The sequence below is a fragment of the Lycorma delicatula genome, chromosome 10 (genome assembly GCF_047948215.1).
Source record: "Lycorma delicatula isolate Av1 chromosome 10, ASM4794821v1, whole genome shotgun sequence".
In the NCBI taxonomy this organism is placed as follows: domain Eukaryota; kingdom Metazoa; phylum Arthropoda; class Insecta; order Hemiptera; family Fulgoridae; genus Lycorma; species Lycorma delicatula.
Window position 1 is genome coordinate 69,772,969 of NC_134464.1, and position 23,106 is coordinate 69,796,074.

At 29.2% G+C, this 23,106-nt stretch overlaps 2 protein-coding genes across 2 annotated transcripts in view; both read left to right on the forward strand.

The window, feature by feature from the left end:
- LOC142331725 (uncharacterized) overlaps positions 1-23,106 on the forward strand; it is a 499,803-nt gene that overhangs the window by 124,064 nt on the left and 352,633 nt on the right. The gene's annotated exons all lie outside the window — the stretch shown is intronic.
- LOC142331408 (RYamide receptor-like) overlaps positions 1-23,106 on the forward strand; it is a 177,548-nt gene that overhangs the window by 17,151 nt on the left and 137,291 nt on the right. Inside the window, exons 2-3 of the mRNA XM_075377297.1 lie at positions 12,931-13,139; positions 20,152-20,300. Coding sequence (XP_075233412.1) covers positions 12,931-13,139; positions 20,152-20,300 — 358 coding nt within the window. The remainder of the gene's footprint in view (positions 1-12,930; positions 13,140-20,151; positions 20,301-23,106) is intronic.

Genomic DNA, 23,106 nt, shown 5'->3' on the forward strand with positions numbered 1-23,106 from the left:
AGTCAGCACCTCATCTCAGTGAAATATTTAGCAGACTTATTGGCCGTATCTGGTAGTCAGAAAATCACCATCAACTCTTACAATGCGCTACTCCCCAAACTGTGTAAAAATCCCCGACAAGTTTATGCTCCGTTATTTTTTTTCTGAAGCAAACGTAAGAGAGGTTGATGTTTGGATATACTGCGTGCATGGTTCTTTCCTTAAATAAAAGATGGACCAGAGAATTTTGTTTGGCAACAAGAGGGTGCGCCTCCTCACACGCATAACTCTGTAGTTATGCATGTGAGCAGGCCCAGGTAGATCAGGCGAACCCTTAAGTCGAACTAGCAACTCCCTGGGGACCTCCCGGGGCTACAGACCTCGCTTTGCTCATCATTACCACAGGGCTCACCTTGCTTGTCATTCCCATCTAGTCAGAGGGCTCCGCTGGTACCATTGTGGTTGGATAATACTGATAAATAACAATTAAAGTATTTAGGCTTTATGGAAATCTGATAAAGGAACCAAAATATAAAATACAGAATAAAATCTGTAAAGCTAGCTACCTAAAATCCAGGGTAACTAAAGTATAAATGCCTTTGACGACGAAAAATTCATAAATTATTTCTGTTGCCATATGACAGAAATCTAACAATGAATAAAAGATTAATCTTTTTATTTTTAATGAACATCTTTAATTTACAACTTTACACACCAGAGGACTAGAGCCTCGGTCTATGATTTAAAACCTTCTTTGGAAATACAAATATATCTTGCAAATTTGAAAGCAATCGATCGCTTCGTTCTCACAAGGTGCGAAATAAAACAGAGACAAACTTTCGGCTTCATATATAAGGTAAAATTAGGTACATTAAAGCTATTACAAATATTTGCCACAAAAAATATAATTAGTATCTTATTATCAGCTTGATATTTCTTACAGCGAAAATAATTTATGGAAAATATTAATGTATAAACCATCATTTGAAAGGGCATTAAATGATGAAAAGGTAAGTTTCAGAGAAAATATGGATACTACGAAAACTACTGTATTTTTATTAATTAAGAAGATAAACATAAATATTAACTAACCATTAATATGAAATAATTTATTCAATTACTTTGAGAGCTAAACAAATTTTATGAAATTTATTGTTATAGAAATAAATTGAAAAAATGTATATATATATATATATATATATATATATATTGTAATTAAAACATGTTCGTGATTCAGATGAGCAAATGTATGAACCAATTAGGATTATCATAAATAATTTTTCTTAAATTAAACATTTTTATACACAAAAATATATTACTATTTACCTTAATAGTCTCTTACAAAGTAACATTCTTACTCTTTTCGTCATGTATATGTTGTATTATTACGTACCTATTAGAATGAAATGTTAATTTATTTAATAGCTCGAAGACATTCTTTTTCCTATTCATTACTTAGCACTAAATTACGTTTTCATTTTGATATATAACCTGATGTTATTCAGCAAAATGAAATAACAGTTTAAAGCAAAAGATTATATATATATTAGCTGAGATTAAATTTGAGTTATAAACAAAGTAATATAACCATGGTATGTTGACTTTAAAGGTAAATGGATTTTTTCGCGCTCTCTTTTTAATATTGGCTTGATAAATAGCTATACCAGTGGTTTGTCCTTTCTCTTTCCTGTTACATTGGCTATAAGTATACTTATATCGATACTTCACTTTTCACTTATATAAAGAAAAATCAATGTTGATGTCATCACGAGTTATTTTCTTTGCTCTTCGACGATATTATTTGAAGTTAAAAGACTTAAATCTTATTAAAATACAGTTCTTAATTAATAAACTTTGTAACTTCTTTGTAGTTTCCTAATAAGTTAGATAAAATTTTCCATTATTTATCCATTTATGTTACGTAGAACCATGTACTATGCTTTCATATTAAGAGGGGGTCTTAGTTTTCCCGTTTTTAATTTTTATGTTATACATAATAATAAAGATTAATTTAATATGATGAAATATTGGTAATAAATCTACAAGTAATGAAGAACAAAGATAAACATAATATGTTTATACATCATCTTTCTAAGAAATTGTACCCTATCGAGTTTTTTTCTTTTGGAATCTATCCCTTAATTTTAAAGTAGACTTCCTTTCATCTTACCAGAACTTAAAAGTATCGACTACTTATATACTATTATGAACACTTAGAATATTTTATTATGAATAATTACGGAATTAATGGACAGAAATAAGAGACATTTTATCTATATTTTTAATTCCCCCCCTCCACAACCACCGGCTAGAATGTCATTATGTTCTAAAAACAATAATACCACAGTAATTTTTCATTTTATTTAAAAAAATAAGATGGTTTTTAGAGCGATTTAAAAAGTTCATAGTGTTTAGTATGCACTTGTTGAAGTTTTATGGTTACCAAATTAACGAATATCAGATTCCATAATATTCGTTAAAAACCTTAGAAAAAATTCATATTTCCTCTTTTCATTAACTAATAGCAAAAAAAACTTTGAATCTTACTAATGTATTGTGATCAAATCATTTCTCTTTATTCCTTATTGAGGTAGCCTCAAATCTAAGGACGTTTCTAGTCCACCCACATGCAAGAGTGGTTGGATTGGGGCGCTCCGATTAAGAATTGAGGACTCTCAAAGTGTTTGAGGCGGGGGCACAATTCGTGGGGTATACACGGGGTGCATAGCAGGACCCTGATTGGAGCATAGGAACGGGAAGGGTAGCCTTTCTGGGCAGGGTGTCGTGTCAACCAGAAGCGTTGGTCATGATGTCTCAATGAACCAGGAGGGACCCCGACGGGCAGGATAGCGATGTTAGCTGCATGCAGAGGAGGGTTAATCTATAGCCACTTCACTCAGGGCCGACCAAGGCAGCGTCTCCTAGGCGATTACCCGTTACCCTGAGTAGTTAAAAAAGGTCCGAAAAAAAGATCCTGTCACAGCTGCTGCGCTCCACCTTATTTTAACCTTTCCTTATCTCTTTGTTTCAGCATATTTTCACTTTTCCATAATCCCACTCATCATTTGAAATGTCTTCCTTTGTTTCTATTCACGAAGCCTTCTATCACATCCACTAACAAACAACCGTTTCTCGTACAGTGTTCTATTCAGTTCCTTTTCCTACAATCAATCATATTTAGAATTTTTCTGTTTTCTTCGATTCTCTTTAATACTTCCTCAGTAGTATGGAATGTCCTGGTTCTGATTCAAAAGCATTCTTACTTTCAGAGTAAGCTGGAACGTCCAAGGAATACCATATTTTTAACCCCCCGCTTTTTAACAATATATTTTTCAGCAAAATCCATTCTTTTACTATGTAAATATTTCAACAACGTATATTCATCATCGGAAATAATCGTACGGGTTCTGCATCAATAGTCGTAGTTGGTTATTTAATGTATTTTATTAAAATATAATATAGACAAAAGTCTGTAATATATTATAATCATTAGTCGAGAATTCCCTAGCTGCAATCGTAAAGTATCTAAAGCATAGATACTTTACCCGACTGAGTGATTTTTAGTCTTGGTACGTTTAAAAAACGGGACCACCAGAATTGAGGACACCTAATAACGAAACTACTTATCCTTTTCGAAACCTTGCTTTATACCATTTTGAAAATTGTTTCGGACTTTCGTTTTCCCAGTATATCAAAATTAAATATATGAATTTCGCTAAAGAAATATGAATGTTAATCGGTATTAGAATATTAAAGTTTTTTCGAGTGATTGTTGCAAAATATAAAGATGTTTGGTAGGTAAATTGTCGACTTTGTCGTATATGTGTTTAATTTTAATAATTTTTTGCGGCAAAGAATTAAAATATCAATTTCATCGATTTTCAATTTTATTTATTTCGTTCTCAATTTTTCTTTTTTTAATCCGACAATATCATGCTGTAATATAATAGTCAATTACAATATAAGTTCTACGGCATCATTGTTAAGGAAACTCATCATAAATTGTTAATGGTGATTTCTATGAATGAATTAATCACATTGCAAGTATACACTTATATAACATTTCCGTATGCGGTTACAGATTAGCATACAAATGTTTGAAATATTTACATATTAATAAGCACTAATAAAATTGTATTATAATTAAAACACACGGTCATCTTTATAAACACTGAAACACACTCTCATAAATTTCTGTTTAAAAACAACAAACCATTTTGATATATTATTGGTTGTTATATTCAAAATCATTGTAATAGCAAAAACAAGTGTATATTGTCAATATCATAATGTGATATACTTGTGAAATATTGTTATGAATTGTGTATAAGTTAATGATATTCCCCAGTAAATATGCAATCCTATTAACATTTCATACCAGGTATCATTTCACGTATGTTACATCATTTTACTTTTCAAGCGCAGGTATAATTTAATGTGTAAGCATTAAAAAAAATTCGTACAAATTTATAAATTTATTTAAGAAACCTTCTTATGGCAGAGGCTAATGTAGGAGTATGTAAAAGATTACGTTACCGGAATTCGCGAGTTTTTTATAAAAGTGCAATCTTGTGAAATTTATTTAACTTTAGCCTATTGGTAACAGTAACCTAACATAGGTAAATAGAATGCAATAAGACACAAAACTCGATTCAACTCCTCCCACAGTTAAGCCTATAAAAAGTAAACTAATGACAATTCATATTCATACTCTCATATCTCAAACATTTTCGTTTTACCGCCCTTTGGTTTGCTTGGCATTTCTACCGCCACCACCCCATCGATCGCCCTAAAGACCGAATGTCTGTGCCACAAACGGCTACTGAGCCACAAAACAGTTTAGCGACCAGTGTCCTAACTAGCCCCTAGAGCTAACCTAAATACGTGAGCGGAATAAGCGTGGTACCATACACCACTCGCTTGCATGTCCCACCGCCCACTTGTCATATCACTGAAATGGGTAGGCGCACAACGTCAACTACTAAAACATTTATGACTATCAATAATTAAATTTATTTAATCAAGAACAGAAGTTTGCTGCCACGCCTAGGACGCTGAATGCGCCAGCAAGTACCTGTCCACCATTAAAGCGCTTGGAGCCTTAATCTGGAGCCAGCCGTATCTCTCGGTTAGCTTCCTACAGCAGTGCAGTTGGAGTCTTTTCCCTTAGGTACCGACATTGCGGCTCTCACCACATTGATTCGCCGCTTGTGACTGGCTAATTTTCCCATTGACCTTTAACTTCTAGGGAGGCCTGAGTCCTGGCTTCCCCAAGAGCTGGGTAATCGAATAACATGTGTTCGTTCGATTGGACCTCCCCGCAGACGCACAGCTCATCAGCTGTCGGGTGGAACCGAAACAAAATTGGTTTAAATTCACATGGTTGGAGAGCACTCGGGCTCCCGTTGCCCTTAAAAACCAAAGGAGAGGAATACCATCTCCCCAGATCCTGTATAAATCTATACAAGGACCTTCCCTTAGACGTGGCTCTTTTACCGCCATTACAGATTCGATTACTTCAGCTAACAGATCCGAAGGCTAAAGAGAGATGAGAAGGGTGAAATCAGAGCAACCAATCCTAGTCAAAGCCACCAATCCAATCCTAATGATCGTAATGTAATCAATACAATTCGTCGACTCAGCCAATCAAATATCTTGTACCACTACAGTCCAGCAGCTATAAAATATCCTGCTTGTACGGTTAGACCAAAGCCCCATCGATTTCACAGATCTAATGACAGTACGAGAAGAAGAAAGGTAAATATAAACAAAAATCTTTATGCTCTGGAGTTTTGCCGCTTACCATTTAGTGCACCACACATGCACAGACCAAACTTCTATTTTAGGTGCAAACGTACTATGATTGATTCTATTCACCAATGTTACACACCCACGACTTAAGAACACAAACCCAGCACACGACTTAAGAAACGATTATTTTTAAAGCTATAATTGTTTAGAATTTATTTTATTAATATTCAATATGATAAAATGCGGTTTATATTCAATATGATATAATGCGGTTTTTAGAATGGTTTTAATTTTAGGTTTTTGGAAAAATATATTTCATTTTTTATTTTTAGTAAAATTTTTAATGAAAATAACTACATCCTCAAAGTACTCGTTCAAATGAAAATATGCTAAGAACCCAAAACAAAGAAGCCTACAGCCTAGTTACAATTAAAGAAAGATAACGTAGACAAATGATGTACAGTCGGTTTAAATTTATTTTATACTTTCGTATAACAAATATTTTACCTTCTTCTTGAGATCGTTTCCACTTTTCCATATTGGATGCATCTTTCTTTTTTTTATAGGTTATGTATGCAATGATACAACGTAAAATAAATTTAAAAAAATTATATAAGTTTTTTATACTTTGAGAATTTAAACCAGTTTATATTTAAAAAGTTATTTGTTTGAACAAAATGTATAAAAATAATATTGTAACCATATAATAAAAAAAATATTATAATCTATTTAAAATTTCAGTTTGCTATTGTTAAATAAAAATTATATGCTTAACGTTACTACGTATTATATTAAAGTAATTGAATTTTTTTGCTACTACAATATCTATAATATTGCTTACATTATTGTTTTAACGCAAAATGTATTTATTTTTTTATAAAAAAATTAACATAATTCTTTAAAAAATATTTTTTTAATATTTATTGAGAGCAATAATAATGTGTTTTGATGTAGTTAATTAATCATAAAATTTTAAAAATAAAAAGATATTGTAAAGAAAAAGGAAAGTGTAAAAAAAGTGCAAAAGAAAAAGTTTAAAACGAAAAAATAAACTGTATTCACTTCTTTTACAGTTGATTAAAAAAGAAAATCTTATTAAAGAAAAATAAAATAATTTATCCTTTTTGTTAGTCGCATTTATTTAATAAACTATTATTCCTTTTATTAAACAGTTTTTTAATCAATTAATTACAATTTTTATTTAACATATATATATATATATATATATATATATATATATATATATATATATATATATATATATATATATATATATTAACTAGATGAATTTTATACTTTAGTTTACTTTCATTTTCTATATTTTACGTTCTGCAAAGCTTATTAAAGAGTTCCCTTCAAAAAAGCAAAAATAATAAGAAAAATCGAAATAGAATCACGGACTCTTACTTCTCAATTCATTCTTTTCGTTCTTTTTCAGTAAAATCTAATTCTTTCCAACGTAACCCTCTCGTAGTAAATGTTTTCTAACCGTGTCATCCACGGTCTAGTTCAAACTTTTATTCCTTCAGGACATGACGTCAATACAATATCTCTTGAAAATCCCTTCATCTTTCCTACATTTGTAAAAGTAAATCAATACCTTTTCAATTTATAACACATACACAAGAAAAAGTTACACTCATTCGTTTTTACGTATGTGATAACTTTACAATATTTTACAATAAAAAACAGCTGAATGAAGCTTTAAAATATAGTAGTTAGAAAGGGAAAAATTAAAGCCTTAGAGGAGTTAAGAACTTAAAAAAATACAAAACACAATCCTTTGTTTAATACATTAATTATAATCCTAATTCTACTCTGTATTCGGAATTCTACAGTAAAAAACAATTTTGGGTAATATTTACATAAAGATATACTTCATCATAAATATTTCGAGAATAAAATAATAGTCTGGAACAGAAAGCGTCGGAAAGCTGCATTGCACTATTTGAGAAAATTTATTAATTTAAGAAAAGTTTGAAAAATATAAAAATAAAACACTAAAAAATTCATAAAAAATAAGTGTGTAAAACAAAAACCATAAGTTTAAACATACGATAATTTTCGTGTAAAACCAACAACAAATTAAAAAAAAAAAATCGCAAAACTATTTATTTGTCAGAATATTTATTTAATTTAATTAATATGAACTTCATTATAATGATATAACAATATAATGCAATATTTAATTTTGCCGAATACTAGGAAAAAATCTGTTGAGAAAACCTCCAAAGTGAAGGAAGTATTGTGATCGCGAAAAAATTAATTTTTCATATTTCAAGGGAAATATCCATTTTGGCCATCCCTAAATCCATTTTTTCGAGTTTCGGCGTGACATCTCTACGTACGATTAGCTGTAGGATGTTGAAATTTTGTATTTAGAACTGTTGTAACATATAGTTGTGCACCTCCTCTTTTAATTACAATTGACTGGAACCAAAGTGTCCAAACAAAATAAAAAAAAAGCCCAAAATCCAAAACACTTAGAATTTCAAGTTTTTCTTAACTGCAGTACCTATTTTCATTGGTTCCAGAATTATAGCCAAATAAAATTTTAATTAATGAAATATTTGTATCTTAGAAGGGGAAGACACATCGGTTCGAGTCAGGCTTCATCTCCTTTTTTTGTTTAATTTTTTTTTATTAAAATAATATGATTTATTAATAATTATTAACATATAATTGTAAAAACAGTTTTACAATTAATGAAACAAAATTTTATACACTTCTCATTTTAAAACAATGTGTATACATAGTTTAATAGGCGTACAAGGAAGTCATGCTCACATCAATTTTTTTTTAAAGGGTTTGAATGTAGATCAAAGTAGCACACTAGCTCTAAATTCTACCAATCAGCTATTATCCAATTTTATGAACGAATAACATAATGAATCAATTCAAATTGGGTAAAGAATATTTTTAAAAAAATATTCGTACAAATGCAATTTATATTTACATTAAATTCTTTATTAAAATTTCTATTAATACATAAAGTTTCGTGATTAAATTTCTACAATATTTGATTAAATTATATGTATATTAAATAAATTATGAAAGTTAAATACAATTTAGTATCCATATCTCAATTTTTTTAGAAATATAGAATATCTTATTACATAGCCAGTAATATGTTTCCGTGGATGTTTATGTTTTGCTTGTTATTACCAAAATATTATTTAAAATTTCTACTTCTTATTTAATGATACTTTTACATTAAAATTTAGCCACTACTTTGTTAAATATACATTAATTAACAAAGTATACACTATTATAAATATAATAGTGTTAAAATAATAGACGACATACTACCCCAACTTCTCTAAAAAAATATTTTCACGGAAAAACCTTTCTTTGATTTGAGTAATTCTTCGGTTATTTTTTGTTTATACTTATGTTACGTTAAGAATTAATATAATTTTTTTATTAATAACGAATTTTTACAAACAGTTAAAACTCTTTAAAACGTTACGATTTATTTCATTATTGATTTATACATTATCGAATAGCAATTCTCGATGCAGTAGGTTAGTTGGAGAACGAATAGTGTTTGTTAAAAAGATAAAAAGATAACCACATAATTTTAGACCATTCCAAGTAATAAAATACTACATCACTTAATTTTATGTAAAATATGAAAATTTTTTAAACGTAACCAACTTTACAAGTGAAGATAGTAAAAAGAAACTTGTTATAGTGTTGTGTGATATAAAAAATTGACTTTCACTTTTAGTGAATCTTGTAATATTAAAATTCGAATTTTGTAATAAATACGTATGTACGAGCGATAAAAATTTTAGTGGTAGCAAGTTTAACTGCTCTTAACAAAAAAATATCAAAAAATGAAGAAATTACAAGGTGAGTATAATATTGCAGATAATTTTCAAATTTAATTTTGCATTTAAAACCGACCTGTGAAATTAAAAATAGCAATAACAGAACTGAAAATATGATGTATCGTAAAATATGCGATATTATTATTATAAAATATAATACAGACCAGAAAACTAGTTGCAATATGAAAAACATCATTTTATCATCTTTTTCTGGTAAGTGAAAACAACAATTTTACAAGATTTCTCAATGTAGTCCTACCCTATAGAATTAATAATGCAATTATAAGCTCTTTTTTCAATCTCATTTCTTCATATTTTTTTATGATTTTTTCCTTGTAATTTAATATTTGATTTATTTATTTTAATACTGTATATTATTATTTTCTATCAAACGTTTGCTATTTATTTTTTTTTTTTAAATAATTTTATCTTTTCCTAAAAATAAAAAATGTATAATTTTAGCTGCTGTACACGAAAAACTTGATGTGGGCACATATGACTTCCTTGTACGCTTAAATTACATTTACACATTTTTTACAATAAGAGATTAATAATTATTAATAAATTAATATATCTAAATATAAAAAACAGTTAGAAAAAAGAAAGTGAAGTAGGAATTGAACCGATGTACCTTCCCCTTGTGCGATCCAAATATTTCATTAAATTATTATTAACTACAGTTAAGAAAAAGTCAAATGTTTTTTTTTATTTTGGGCTTTTTTGGACATTTTTACTCCAGTCGATTGCAATCGTTTGCAGACCAGCGGATATTTCCGCTGAAATCTGAAAGCCGAAATTATTCACGATCGCAATACTTCCTTTACGGAAGTAAAAATGTTTTGAAACATTTATTTTGAAACAAAGTATCTATTATCGCACTGGTTTAAACCTATGACCTAAATTGCTTTAGGCCATTGTTTACGCCAATGTGTAAAGTTGTTTTATTTCAATAATGTTTTTTGTCTTTATCTTATCTGCTGTGCTCGCAATGTTTCATAAAAGCAATTTCTATTAAACCACATTAGCTAAAGCTAATGTGGTTAAATAGCTAATGTTGTTGTTGCTAATTTTAATATTGTCATAGATTTAGCTGTTTGTTGTTATCACTAATTTTAATATTGTCATAATCCTAGAAATCTATTTCTCTTTGTCTGCCCTGATGTCATTTCTTCAACTTGCATATTCAGAATTTATTTTATCACTCTTACGTAACTTTTTTAATGGTCTGCTTGCTTATAATATTAGTTTTCGATATGTTCTTTCTTACCCAAACTAATACCAAGAGCACACTAGGCTCTTGTTGTCAACACACACACTCTCGTCGGTTTATTGCCCTCTTTGTTTCCCTCTCTTCTCATCACGCCATTATTTCTTCAGTCCAGAATAGACTTTCGTAGTGTGCGGACCCAGGACTCGGTCTTCTCCATCTCGTACAGTTGCAGTTCAAATCTGTCTCTCACCATTTGTGGATCGTTCTCGCTCTCTCGTCTAGAGTAGATCAGACCTTCACCATGTAAAGTCGCATATTTCTCTCTCAAACTTTGTGATAATATTTTCATCGCATTCATACTCGCATAAACGTTGCGGTATTTCTCTGTCGAAATATTTTCTAGCTCTACTCAGCAGTGTCTCGTAACTTCACCGATCTCTATGTTTTGTTTTGCCTCGTTTCTTTGTCAAGTTTAATCTTCAAATTCTGTATATTACGTCTCTGTTAAATGTGTGCCAATCACTACAAACTGCCAATTCTATCGACGCCGTTCTCTTCTCCAGCTGCTTACTACAATTTTCATCGATGCAGAATCTCTCCAAACTCGTTGAGACGCCACGTCCTGTTTAACCTCTAAACCACGTCTCACTCCTGTATTCCTGATACACCACTGCGGACTACGCCCAGGATTACAGTATGTATTCATTTACCTTCATTCACGAGTTCGTCTCTTGCTAATATTTGTGTGCTACAGGGCAAGTTCAATTTTCATTATTTATTACGTTAAACAGTTATTTTATCATTAAAATTTGTGGTACATTCAGTTCATCGTACCTTTACGCATTTCAATTTCAAGTTTAGTTTAAAAACCATTTATTCACGACAGGTGGCTTATATAAGGTTGTGTCGTCGTTCAGCTGCAACCTATTTTACGTGCTTAATTATTTTGTTGTTATTGTAATTAACTCTATCATTTAATCTTGTAACTTGTTAATCACCGAGATTATTTATTTTCTACTCATGAACTGTATTCATATTACTTCTCTTAAAATAACCTAAAGCAAATTACTCCTGATGTCCAGTTATGCTTTAGGACTTTGTAATTAGGACTTTATAGGACTTTGTAAGAATGCTTATTTACTAAAATGAACACTATTTATATGTTATTACTTATTTTAATGTGATTATATTGTAATAACTCTTTTTGTACTAGAATATTATTGTGGCCTTTATTCTACATTAAAGTAGAATTACATGTTTGAATTACTTAATGCTAAGTTTGTTGTTTATAAATCAGGAAAAGCCAGTGCCAATAATAAGAATCGTTGAAATTTATTTGTCTATGTTAATGACATCTGTTCATTGCTAATTTTCATATTACAGTATATGTCAGTAGTACAACTGTTTTAAGGTGTTATGTTCTCTTGTTTTCAGGCTTTGTTAAATTGTGTAATTAAAAAATGTATATTCATGTATTTTCTCATTTTAATATATGTTGATTCAGCTGATATTTATTATGTTTATTAAATTGTTAAGGTTATGATTTAACATAAGTTCTTTTGTTTTCTTTCTAATTAAAGTCCAATTTCTTTTGGCAAATACGAGCTGTGTTTTCCTTTATTTTTGTTAACTTTACCCAACAGTCATTCATATGAACGCTATTTTAAACCAGAAAGAATAAGTATTTAAATCTGTTGGTCTAAATTAAAATTTTTTGTCATATCAGCGTTTTGTTACCAAAGAGATTATTAATCCATTAGTTATTTAAAAATCCATGGCTTGGAAAAAACTTTACGTGGGCAGTTCGGAAAGTAACCTACGTTTGCTCACTACGCTATTATATTTTTGTTGAAGTTTTTTAATGTTTCCGTTTATGTTCAGCTATAATTTTAAGATCAATTTCGGCAATTGCTTCTTCTTCTTCTTGTAATCCTGTCATCAGCAAATGCAAAATGTTGAAACCTTTATTTATAACATAAATTAAAGTTTTAACAAAAATTTTCGTTTCATTAAGCATAAAAAGCAAGAACTTTCTGTGGTGCTTGATGCAAAAAGAAAACTGTTGTTTCTATGGATACAAACAAATTTATATATATATAAAATAAAATAATAAAAATTATGAGTTATAAATCATGTACAATTTTTTTTTTTCAGAAGATGCGGAATCTTTATATGAAGTACCACTCGGTTTGATATTACTACTATCCGTGTTCTATGGAACAATATCAGTGTTGGCTGTGGTTGGTAATTCTTTAGTAATGTGGATAGTAGCTACAAGCAGGCGTATGCAAAATGTTACCAATTGTTTTATAGCAAATCTAGCTTTAGCGGATATTGTTATTGGACTTTTTGCAATACCATTTCAGGTAAGAAATTTAATTATTTTTTAATTGCATAAATCTGCTACCTAATATAAGAATACTGTATAGAGTCTCCAACAAAGAAACGGAGAAACTTTCAGGACATCTTCTACTGGTGAAAATAATGGAAAAAGTTCATATAAACATAGGTCAAGAAACGTTTGGTTAAATTTATTTCATCTGTTTTGTTTCAATAATAAAAAAAAAGTTTTAGTAGTTATTTCCTTTTTATAGTTTATATTTAGTCTGTATTTACTTCTTTTCACAAAATTAAATTTTCGCTAAGTTTTATTACTAAATCTTTCATATTTATTAATCATTTAACAAAGGTATTGTACTACAAACGTAAAAAAAACTTGTTTTTGACACCATGTTTTATGTCGGATATTTTTCCGCTAACCGTAACTAGTGTCTGCACACCAAAGTTAATAAGAACTTTTTTCATTACTAGGAAAACATATTCTGAAAGATTCTTCGTTTCTTCATGGGAAAAAAAACTGTATGAAAAAACAATTATTCAATTTTTCCTTTATTCACGCCCAGAAAAATGTTATGTTCTAATAATTTGAAATTTACTAGAAGTAATTTTTTTAATAATTCAAATTTTAAGGTTTTTAAAATAAGGTTTTTAAAATTTTTAAATTTTATATTCTTTAAAATCGAATCTATTATTTTCTATTAGGTTATTTTCTCTAACTTCTACATAACTCAAATTATTACACATTACATTATTATACATTACTTCATCCTTTGGAATCAGACCGCAGCATCGGATCGGCCTCGGTCATGTTCGCCGGCGTGACCGAAGCGGTTCTCCCGAGTGATCCCACGCTGGGCCGGCTGCTGCTGCTGAGTTCGCCGGCCAAGGCGATTGAAGCCCGGCGAGCTGGAGCGGTAGTGTCCGTGTCCAGCGGCTCCCTCGGTGGGCCGGCCAGGTGTACCACTCCAGTGAGGATATTGGCATCCGCCTGACGATGAAATGAAAATTCACTCTCGTGCTCGCTTTTTTAGTGGTGGGGGCCGCAGCGCCGTTATAGTTAGAACTGTGTGTCATCTGCGTGGAGTAGTGGTGCTTGTATCAGCGCGTATGTATACTGTGCGCCACTCACATCTGAGTTGCTACAGTGTTCGTTCGCCGATATTAAATTAGGCATACATGTGGTAACAACACACATATATATATAAAATGTCATTGTAATATAATTAGATAAATAATGCCAGCCATGTCGTTATTGTATATTACTATCGTATTGACGTTATTGTACGTATTACGTATTTATCGTAGTGTCGTATTGTATATTAAGGTTATTTTTTATGTTTTAAGTTCCCTAAGATCACGTGGCCATTATTTAACAGCCGATCAAATCTTCACACGGTTTTACAGGATATATATTTTTTTCAATTATTAAAAAGTTAATTTTTCCCCCAATTTTTGGTCATACACAACTAATATTTATATATTTTATAATTTTTATTAAACCATATATTTCTGATTTTGAACCAACTTTGATAGCTTTCACCGTTATTTGGTAATTAATTTTTATTTGCCTATTTGGCTATTTTGAGGTGAACCCAGTGACAACGCGACCAATCGCGTATTTATGTAATTATCTAACGATGATTTGAATCCAAAATGAAAATTCAAGATAAAAAATATTCACCGCACATATACCCATACATAAATGACTGTATGGGTATATGTTCTGACTGTTTCATTTACAGTAAGAACATTTTGTCTAGTTTTGTTGTTTCAAAAATGTAATACCAAAATCAACATAAACTTAATGAATGTTCAAGCTAAACTACTTGTATACTGTATTTACGATTAAACAAAAATAATTAAAACAAATAGCTGCTAAACATTAAATAAAATCGCTAACCAATTATGTGATTTTACAATTTTTGATGATCCAACATCTTTTGTGACACTCCATGTATAGCGAAGCTAATTAGACAACATCCGTACATTAGTATTGGGTACTGATAGCTACTTTTTCAATCTTGTACGGAGTATTGTAATCGCAAAAAGTTTCGGTTTTCAGATTTCAACGGTAGTTTTCAAAAATTTTAGATTTTCTTTGGAAAATTTGGACTTTTCCTTAACTGCAGTCATAAGCCCTCATTGAGAGCTTTTCAACGATGCATCATAAGTGGTACTTATTTTTGTTGGTTCCAAAGTTATAGCCAAAAAAGGGAAGATATTCGGTTTGAATTCCGACTTCATTTCTTTTTTTTTAACTTTAATGAAGTCGGAATTCGAACCGAATATCTTCCCTTTTTTGGCTATAACTTTGGAACCAACAAAAATAATATCGATTTATTAATAATTATTAACCTCTGAGTGTAAAAAAAATGTACTATTAATGAAATACAATTTTATGTACATTTCGTTTTAAAAAATTGAGTATATATAATTTAATAGGAGTACAAGGAAGTCATGTGGGGCCATATCAGATTTATTTTATTATAACAAATGAATTATTACTTTTTATGAAGCAATAAACAAAAATAAAGTCTGATAACTCAAAATAACCCGCGAAGAGTATTTATTTCTTCCGACTACTTTTAAAAAATTGAGTATATATAATTTAGTAGGAGTACAAGGAAGTCATGTGGGGCCATATCTGATTTATTTTATTATAACAAATGAATTATTACTTTTTATGAAGCAATAAACAAAAATAAAGTCTGATAATAACTCATCTACTGAGTTACAATATCTACTGAAATTTTTATTTGACTGAAAGAGAAACATTTGACAGGAATTAGGTGTTGACTAAGAAAAGTATTTATATTAACGTACAAATTACTTAAGATTACTTTTCACCATTGAAAGAAAGAAGTAAGACTTTTCACATGAAAATATATCAATTTAAAAAATAATTAGGAATAAATTTTTACATTAAAATTTAAAAAACCAACTAATTATCAAAATAAAATTATTTGACAAAAATTAAAAAAAACAGGGTGGAACAGTTATTATTCAACAGCGTTTTGAATATAATTTAAGATTATAGAGTCTAAATTTACTAAGTACTAAATTTATATACTTAAAATAGAATCTTCTCGAAGATTAAACACGATTTGAGGAGACATATAAAGTCAATCAATAAAATAATAATTTTCAGATCATAAACTAAAGAATATAGAACATACGGATCAGCAAACTAAAAATAAATTGGATTTTCTGCCATAACTAACATAAAGTTGAAGTGTACGATGCGTTACATCGCATTGCGGTACAAAAACACTCTACATTAATAAAATATTGGATTTTATGTTTAGTACCTCTTTCTCTGGATTCACTGAATTCACCTTTTTTCATACTTTTAGGGGTAAAAAATAAGCAGGAGATAAAAATCTCGCTTATAGTTTTTTCCAAATATTCTCTCTTCCAAATATTCTCTCTTTATATACAAATATTTATTTTTGTTAATAATTAGGTATGTTTCGTGTTGGTATCATAATATTTAATATTTTGTTTTGTATCAAAATATTTAATACAAAACGGCAATTTGCTTACTGTTTTCATCCTTTATTTTTCTTTTTCTTACTAAACCAAAAAAAGAAAAAGAATATAAAATATATATATATATATATATATATATATATATATATATATATATATATATATATTATATTATATATTCTATTATAAAATATATATAATAGAAAAAGAAAAATAAAGGATGAAAACAGTAAGCAAATTGCCGTTTTGTGTTAAATAATATTAAATACAAAATGCGACTTATCTACTAAAATACCAAATTTAAAAACAATGAAAAGAAAAGTTGTAAAAATAGTATTTCAAGTGCTGACCAAGTAACCAGAATTATAAACAGTTAAAAAGCAAAAATTACGCATTTCAATCTAACTTATTACTAAGCCAGCAGAAGTTTTAATAATGAATACCAGGCGGTTAATAGTTCAACCACTGAAAACAAAAACGTAAAATATTTAATTCTTGAACTGATTAAAGATTAAAATTCAGTTTAGTTATTTCCCAGAGGGAATTTTAAATAACTAAAATACCAGAACTTTTGCCAACGCTACAGGAGTGAGAATCATTCAAATATAAACGAGATTCATTCCTTTATTCATCAAATAACTTAAATAACCATAAACTTAAACAGCCAATATTTTATAAATAAATCTCTTAGATACTAGAGTTATCCATTAAAATAAGGTTTTAAAAAAATTCTACTATGAATAGGGTGAGCTCTTAATGTTGTCATTATTCATTTGAAAAACCAAGAAGCTTCAAAAACTTTAAAAATGAAATCATTTATCATTTTATTTTATGATATAGATTTTTAAAATAACCATATCAAAATACATAATATACGATTATAATAAAGGGCATAGAAAAGTTGAAAATTTATATTAATTTAATTTTTAAACTACCTATATAACTAAACGGCTGGATCTGGATGGCAACATCTGTTCACATAACATATTGTGTGATATATAAACTACTTCCAACAAATTTCATGTTGCACACTTGTATTAGCAACATATTAGATTTTTTTTAAGTTTAATATTTCTTTATTAGAATTTACTTTCTTATGTGTGACAAATACTTATTTTTAAGCTAAAAATTTATTTTTTATAAATCATACCAGTAAAGTCTAATCTGATATTATAAATCCACGAATATACGACGAATTTTTTACGTAAATAAAAATCTATCGTTTAGCCTAATTTATTTGGTTCCAATTTTAAAAATAAAAAACACGTTTGCTTTTTAAATTAAAAAAAGGTGAGAGAATATAAAAAAATAACAAAATTTTCTCTTAATTTGGGTCCCACGAATTTCATAATATTTCATTTATTTCTCAAAAAGAAACGTGAGATATTTTGCTAGCTGTAATTTGAAAAAAAAAAAAAAAAAAACATTTCCAGAGATTTGATCTTTGCTTATACTGATGTACCAAATCAGCTTATGAATTTTTTTTTCTGTCATTCTGTTATTATTTGGTTTATGTCATTATCTTTTTTATATGAATGTATTTTAAGATTTGATTTTTATGTAATAATATATTAATTAAAATGCGGATATCATTTCAGATTTATAATATTAGTTTCTGTAATTATAATAATTCTGTTTCTTTGAATGTATTTAAACTATTTATAATTATTTTTACGTAGTTAAAATAACTGCCATTTTAAGGTTTGTAAAAAACAATTGTTTCAAACATTTTTTTTTCTTGAAAATATCACCAAATAGGCTTGAAGGTATATGAAAACGAAATTTTGCAGTGTATGAAAAATATCAAGCCTGACCGGACCCAGGACTTTCATATGAAAGGCTGAGACGCTACCACCCCACCAAAGATATCAATTCATTGAAGTGTAAAAAGAGCAACTTTTGCATACATTTTTTTTTTAAATAAGATATATTTATGTTTATCCAAAAAAACGAGATATCCGATTATAATAGTTTTCAATTCTTAACCTATATGAAACGTAAGTCTTTCTTTTTACTGTTTAGCCTCCGGTTTCAGATAATACTTCAGAGGATGATATATATGACTGTAAATGAAGTGTAGTCTTGTTGTACAGTCTCAGTTCAACCATTCTTGAGATGTGAGGTTAATTTGGTGGTTAACCCAACCACCAAAGAACATCGGTATCCATGATCTAGTATTCATTTAAAAATAACTGACTTTACTAGGACTTGAACGCTGGAATTCTCTTCAAACTGAGGGAAATTTTTTTCCCTCAGGGCCGGTCTGGGCCGGTCCAACTGTTTGGTATTACGCCATCCAGAGAAGTTTCTGTTTACTCTAACGAGCCTCCCCACCTACCGACTGGAAATTTGGCATGGCAGGTCGGCTCGCCGGTCAGTTCTTTTGAGTTGCCCTTTTGACACCACGCCCGAACATTTGTCGAGACGCGATGTCTGTTGTTTTCTCAATTTTCTTTTAGAATCCTAGCAGCCCCTGGAGTCTCCAGTGGATCTTTTATGCCGACTCACCAAGTCATGTCGGCTCTCACCATTGTGGCTATCCGCCCTACCCTACTCTAAAACCCCCTTCGCCACTCCTCTGTGTCCTTTTGATAGAACACTTGTCTTACATAGTCATCCACCCTTTTCCACTGAAATTCATTGCCGAGCATGTAAATTATCAATTCAACCGGCCTTTTCCCTGCAATTCCAGCTTCATATCTCGAGGTGTTCCATTTACCGCAATCAAAAAATATATGTTCAGCGGTTTCATTCTCGTTGCAGTACGTACATTTGGGTTCTGGTCTTCTTCCGATTCTATGTAGGTAATCATTAAAGTTACCATGGCCAGTAAACAGCTGCGACGTATAGTAATTGATCTCGCCAAACCTTCTGCTATGCCAAGCTAGTAAGTCCGGTATTAGTTCGTCTAGCAATCCCCTCTTCTCACCATATATTCTTCCATCTTTCCATTAGCCTGTTTTTGGCCTAATGTCTATCTAAGCCCTGTGCTATCTCTCTTCATTCTTCAACCTGCAATTCAAGCGGTGGTGTGGAAGACAGTACACACAACGCCTCATATGAAACTGAGGGATTGGTTCGGCACAACATCCACTGAATTAATCCGAGCTGCCTACTCAGACGTCAAAATAGCGATGATGATTGCAGACCTCCTTAAAGGAGATACCACTTGAAGAAGAAGAATTAATTTTCCTTAATTTTTAAACTATTTACTAACTATTTTTACTTAAACTATTAGTAATTTCTAAATAAATACGATGTATTTGTGTTACCTTATTAAATTAAACTAAAAATATAAATATTTTTTTTAATTTTGAGATTTATCTCTTTCTAAAAAAAATTTCTTTTGGAAAGAAAATAAATCAAATAAACACATTACATCATTTTACTCAATCCAAATTTTCTTTTTACAACATTTGTTTTAATGATCTTTTTTTTCTTAAATTTTTGCTAAGTTACATAAATTTATATTGGACGTTGCTTAGAAAAAAATAAATCCTTTGAAATTCTAAAAAAACTAGTTTTATTGTTTCTTTTGTAATGTTACAGTTTCAAGCGGCATTACTACAAAGATGGAATCTACCAGATTTTATGTGTCCATTCTGCCCGTTTGTGCAAGTATTAACAGTTAATGTTAGTGTATTTACATTAACAGCTATTGCAGTTGACAGACATAGAGCAATACTCAATCCTTTAAGGTAATTAACTTGTTACTAAAAGGTATTATGTATTAATTTCAATAAAAATTCAATTAAAATAAATATATATATATATTTAAATTATTAAAATTTCAGTTTGAAGTAACTTTGAAGAATTGTGTAATATATTACACAATTCTTAAGGTAATTAACAAACGCTAATCGGCCGAAAAACAGAGAAAGAAAAGTGATTTTTCCAGAGATTAATGTTCATTAATTCCCTGACTGCTTGTTAGTTGAATCTAAAAATGCTTGTGTGTTATGCGATTATAGTTTATGATGGCCTACTGATAGATCTTTATCACCAAATAATAATAATAAATTATTTGTAGGTCTTTAATAATTACTTTTAATTAATAATTATTATCTTTTATTTAACTATTCATAAAAGTTAGACAGACAACAATATGTTTCTGGGATTGTATCTATTAATTTATTTTGAATTTAAGTTAACAAAAATTGAAAAAAGTGTTTCAAACAAAATCAGTTTGATTTAGTAGAATAAAGTTGAAACTATTAAAATCAAAACACACCTCCAAAATTCCTTTATATAACAACATGAAACAGAAAATTTGCAAACATTTCATGGAGAAACTTCTATTATAAATATATTCCGGTTCTTTTAAGGTTAAACAAACGTAATTCGATTAAAATCTTTTGCTTTACCGTACCGTGGCTTAATTCATTAAGTAATACGGTACTTATTACTTCATTTCTTTTGTTAAGTTTTCTTTTGAATATTAAAAATACCTCTTATTAACAAATTACAAGTATTTGGTATCTAAAAATGTCCATGATACAATTCAAGAATCCAATATTTCTGTTACTAATTTTTTTTCTTTCTAGTTAAAATTGAATAAAAATTAAACCCAATTCCATTTCAAATAAAAATTCAAACCCTGAGATCACTAAAATTTTACATATTAAAATTTATTTTAATTAAAATCTTTTTTTTTACTTCGGGATGAATAACTTTTTGGATATGATAGGTTAGTAAGTAAACATTTTCTTTAAATTATTCAGAACAAAGTTTAAAATCAGTTTAAAAAAAAAAAGGTTCAGGTTCAGAGGATATAGAATCTTCCTTTAAATTTGTTAATAAATTGCAGCCTCGAGCATTAAGAATTTAATAAGTTACAGAATACTTACTTTTCAAGAAAAATATACTGCAATTTATATCGTTATCAACAACACTCCTTATCAATTTTCTTTATATATGAAATGATGTAGTGAAACTTATTTCCTTTGCTTCGTAAGTAACAGATATTTTAATACTATCAGAAATACATCAGAATTACCTTAATTTTTCATTCAAATCAATAGTAAATTTTTTTACCTAACTGTATCGTTAACATCCACTCGTTAACAGAAATATTGGATTCTTGGATTGCATCACGGGCATTTCTAAGTACCAAATAATAGATTACCAAATTCTAAATATCATAATATTTTCCATAGTATTTTTCCATAATTTCATTTATATCATTATAAAAAGTTGTGTATGTCCCATTCACTATTGTTCTTCTCCAACCATTTCATAATACACTTTGGTAACTTGGATTGTTCATTCTCACATGACCAAACCATTTCAAATGATTACATACCAACTTTTTGTGTTCTACTTCTACATAACTTAAAATTTCAATCCAAGATTTCTTCGCAGATCTTTTCAAAAAATATATTTTAACTCCCAGCAAACTATCATACATATTCACGAACCATATTTTGAATCCAAATTTTCCAACTTTATACTACCACGTTTTGTAAGAGAACCCGCATGAATGAATAAGCATGAATTAATTTTTAAAAGCTATGTTGTTTTATTCAACAAAAAGGCATTTTTGTCGTTAAATTGTATCTTTTAAATGGTAATCTTTTAGGCTAAATTTTAGAAAATTTTAATAATCGTTTGTAGTAAAATTCAACATTCCCGATGACTCAGGTAAGAAAAATCTTTTCCTTGAGAATTTTTATTAAAGTGTATTCGGTAAGAATGTTTTTTGCAGTGCCAATACAATACATTAACTTAAGATTTGAAATTATTTTCAATACTAAAAAACATTCCGAAAATAATTTGAAGACAACTGTACCACCTAATTGCAATCACGGAAAAGTAAAACAAATCTCTGACATTATCATTAATTTTTTTCTTAGTTAAAATAAATTAAATAATTCTAATACACTCACTTAATTTCTTAAACATAAATAGTAAAATGTCCGGAATTCACGTAGGTTTCCTATAATTAACGAGTAGAGGTCTTGCATACGGTCATTACAATTTACGAAATAATTAAATTATTCATAGCAAATTTTCTTCTATAGACAGCAAGAAAATGTTACAATTCCCCATTATAACAGAGTATATACATAAATAACTTGAGTAATTACATAAAGGTACACACATATATACACACATATACTGACCTAAATTCAGAGACAAATGTCAAGAAAACGTCATTAATACATAACTTTCGTTGTTAAATAGTAAACATAGTTCAAAGCCAAAGTTAAATTATCTTTCACTATATTGGAAATCAGCCCAAAATAGACAGTTTTCAAACAAATTTCCTACTGAAGACCTACGCATTTCTTACTAAAAGATAAATGCTTACATCAAAGTTTGTTAATAATAGTAATATTTAACCTGACTATATACAACTAAAATTAGGAATATATCTTTTGTGTTTAATTAAAAGTGATAAAATTTTAAATTTATGTATTTATAAAATAATACTCTTTTCCTTTATAGAAAATCAACAAATCTATTCATTAATAAAAGGGAAAAAATGTTAATGGGAAAATTTAT